The sequence below is a fragment of the Varanus komodoensis genome, unplaced genomic scaffold (assembly GCF_004798865.1).
Source record: "Varanus komodoensis strain SLA01 unplaced genomic scaffold, ASM479886v1 scaffold415, whole genome shotgun sequence".
In the NCBI taxonomy this organism is placed as follows: domain Eukaryota; kingdom Metazoa; phylum Chordata; class Lepidosauria; order Squamata; family Varanidae; genus Varanus; species Varanus komodoensis.
The window spans coordinates 30,450-34,139 of NW_025335962.1; the positions used below are offsets into that span (position 1 = coordinate 30,450).

At 45.7% G+C, this 3,690-nt stretch overlaps 1 protein-coding gene across 1 annotated transcript; it reads left to right on the forward strand.

Annotated features, from left to right (window-relative positions):
- Positions 1-505: 505 nt before the first annotated feature.
- LOC123029927 (zinc finger protein 184-like) lies at positions 506-2,675 on the forward strand. Its single transcript, XM_044443365.1, has one exon. The coding sequence runs from the start codon at positions 692-694 to the stop codon at positions 2,363-2,365; it is 1,674 nt and encodes a 557-aa protein (XP_044299300.1). The 5' UTR covers positions 506-691; the 3' UTR covers positions 2,366-2,675.
- The last annotated feature ends 1,015 nt before the right edge of the window (positions 2,676-3,690 follow it).

Genomic DNA, 3,690 nt, shown 5'->3' on the forward strand with positions numbered 1-3,690 from the left:
TTTTGGTGGGCCCTGTGATTCTCAATGCGATTGTGCATTTTCTTATGCCCTGTTAATTTCCATTTGTTAAGAGCTGCATCAGAGTGTTGGACCCTACGATCTCTGACATGTTTTGATTGATCCTTGACTGTTGGTGCAACACACCAGTGCAGCAAACCTTTTTCCTCCACTCAGGACAAGGTACTTTGCCTAGCTGCCTAGGCAGAAAGGAATCTCAATGTGTGTTACTTCTTCTCTGCAAATACTGTCACTGAGGAATCTAGATTTCCATGAGACATTCGAGGGGAAAAGTGAGAATACTGGAGCTGTTGAACAGAAAGATGCCTTCTTAGAGTTGGATTGGAATATTTCCCCTGCTTTCAGGCATTAATTGCTAACAATAATTTCATTTCCTCTGTCTCCCCGAGCAGGTGAATGGCAAGACAACACAAGTGATACGGATCCATGCCCTTGTCACCAGAAACAAGTAAGCATGAAGTGAGAAAGGAGACATTAGGAAAGTCAAATAGGAAAAGGAGGAAAAGGTCCTCCATTTCCCAGCATCTGTGTAGGCACTGGACTCTGTCGAAGTCAAAGATCCCACATTGTTGTGATCACTTCAGCACGTGAATAAAGTAAAGGGAGCCTTGGAGGCTGCAAAAGTCTTCGTGAGCTTCAGGGATCGTACACTCTGGGGAGGCCATATGGAATCATGGAATGGAGATGGAGTTTCAGTGCTGGTGGAAGCCTTACTAAAGATGGAGGAGTCCAAACTGGAGAGAAGCCATATCCATGCATGGAATGTGGAAAGAGCTTCACCCAAAGTGGTCATCTTATGGACCATCAAAGGACCCACACTGGGGAGAGGCCTTACAAATGCATGGAATGTGGAAAGAGCTTTGTTGCCAGTAGCAGTCTTCATAGACATCAAAAAACGCACACTGGGGAGAGACCTTACACATGCATGGAATGTGGAAAGAGCTTCTGTGAGAGCAGAAATCTTCTTCAACATCAAAGAACCCACACTGGAGAGAGGCCTTTCAAATGCATGGAATGTGGAAAGAGCTTCAGTCAAAGTGGAAATTTTAATAGACATCAAAGGACCCATGCTGGAGAGAGGCCATACAAATGCATAGAATGTGGAAAGAGCTTCAGTGACAGTGGAAGTCTTACTCAACATCAAAGAATCCACACAGGGGAGAGACCTTACAAATGCATGGAATGTGGAAAAAGCTTCAGTGTGAGTGGAAGTCTTACTCAGCATCAAAGAACTCACACTGGGGAGAAGCCTTACAAATGCATGGAATGTGGAAAGAGCTTCAGTGGAAGTGGAAATTTTAATACACATCACAGGACCCACATTGAGAAGGGGACATACAAGTGCATGGAATGTGGAAAGAGCTTTAGGCAAGCAAGATATCTTAGTGCACATGAAAGAACCCACACAGGGGAGAGGCCGTACAAATGCATGAAATGTGGAAAGACCTTCAGTGAGAATGGAAGTCTTACTCGACATCAAAGAATTCACACAGGGGAGACGCCTTACAAATGCCTGGAATGTGGAAAGAGCTTCACTCACAGTGGAAAACTTAAAGGACATCAAATGATGCATGCTGGGGAGTGGCCATACAAATGCATGGAATGTGGAAAGAGCTTCAGTGAACGTGGAAATCTTAATAAACATCAAAGGACACACACTGTGGAGGGGACATACACATGTATGGAATGTGGAAAGACTTTCAGTCAAGCAGGATACCTTAGTGCACATGAAAGGACCCACACTGGGGAAAGGCCATACAAATGCATGGAATGTGGAGAGAGCTTCAGTCACAGTGGAAATCTTTATAGACATCAAAGGGCCCATGCTGGAGAAAGGCCATACAAATGCATGGAATGTGGAAAGAGCTTCAGTGACAGTGGAAGCCTTACGCACCATCAAAGAACCCACACTGGAGAGAGGCCTTACAAATGCATAGAATGTGGAAAGAGCTTCAGTAAACGTGGAAATCTTACTCAACACCAGAAAACCCACACTGGGGAAAAGCCTTACAAATGCATAGAATGTGGAAAAAGCTTCAGTCAACCAGGATATCTTTGTGCACATGAAAGGACCCACACTGGGGAAAGGCCATACAAATGCACTGAATGTGGAAAAAGCTTCAGTAAACGTGGAACTCTCACTGAACATCAAAGAACCCACACAGGGGAGAAGCCTTACAAATGCATGGAATGTGGAAAGAGCTTCAGTCGATGTAGAAATTTTAATACACATCAAAGGAGTCACACTGAGATGGGGACATACAAATGCATGGAATGTGGAAAGAGCTTCAAAGAGAAGCGGAATCTTCTTGTACATAGAAGAAGCCATACTGGGAAAACTAGATAGATGCATGAAACTTGGAAGGAGCATCAGTCACCATGGGACACTTACTAATCATCATAGAAAGCTCACTGCTCAGAGGCCCTGTATATCCATGCAGCATGGAAAGAGCTTTGCTTTTAGCTGAGGTCTTATTGTACATCAAAGAACCCATGCTGGGGAGAAGCCTTATGAATGCACTGAATGAGGAAAGAGGTTCAGCCTGAGTTGTCATCTTTCTGGACATCAAGGAACACACAAGGAGGGAACCATGCAAATACATTGCACATACAAAGAAGTCCAGTACCAGTGGAAGTCCTCAACATCAAAGCACACCCAGTGTGTCACAGCACTATCTAGGCATGGCATGTGGAAAGCATGTCCTTCGAGTTGGCAGTCCTTCTGAACATCAGAAAATCCACACTTGGTAGGAGCCATGGAAATCCATGCAGTGTGAAAAGTGGTTCAGCGATGGAGAACGTAGTTCCCAACGTGGATATCCCCACGCTGGAGGGAAGATGGTGCAAGGCATGGAATGTGGAGAGAGTTTTGGAGATGGGACAGGCTTCGTAAGCACCAAAGCACTAATATGGGTGTGAACCTACGCAATTCCCATGGGTGTAGCCAGAACTTTAGTGCTCATGGGGATTGTGCCCCACATGAATGAACCACATGGGAATAAACCCAGAATATGGGGAGTGTGGGAGGAGGTTCACTGTTGCCGGATGGTGTCCTGATCCCAGGGGTGCTGGGACAGAGCTCTGGGTTCTGGATGAATGTCCAAAGCCCGGTCAATATATGCTGCATCCTGAGATGCTGGAGATCCACCAGACCTAGTTCCACAAGGTATACTGAGAACCCTTCCGTTCTTTACTCACTGAATATATCACGTCATCCATGTCTTGGTGAGGCTGGGGTTTCTATTGGATTCCTTTCCTAGCTTGAGATTTGCAAGATTGTCCATCTGGAATTAAATGTGAATTTGCTTTCAGTGGGCTCCTCTGCTCATCAAAATAGATTTAATGAAAGCCCTTCACTTTTTCACTCAGTGTGTACATCACTTCCTTCCTCCATCCCTTTAAGCAGTTTGGAAACTCAGAAATTCAGTGCTCCCAATCAAAACAACAATTTGGCCATGGGACGGTTCAGAACTGGAAGGACTCAATTCATGAGCAGCCGAATTGGCCTGCTGGAACATCCAGGCAATGGTCAAGCGAAGAGACCAGTCTCTGGAGAAGTGTGTGCCCATTTTCTCAGGGACACATGGACAAGGGGGAACTGCTGTACCTCCTGGCATGAGGTGCCCTGCAGGCAGCTGGTTGCCTTTGGTGTAGGGGATGCTGGGCTGCCTG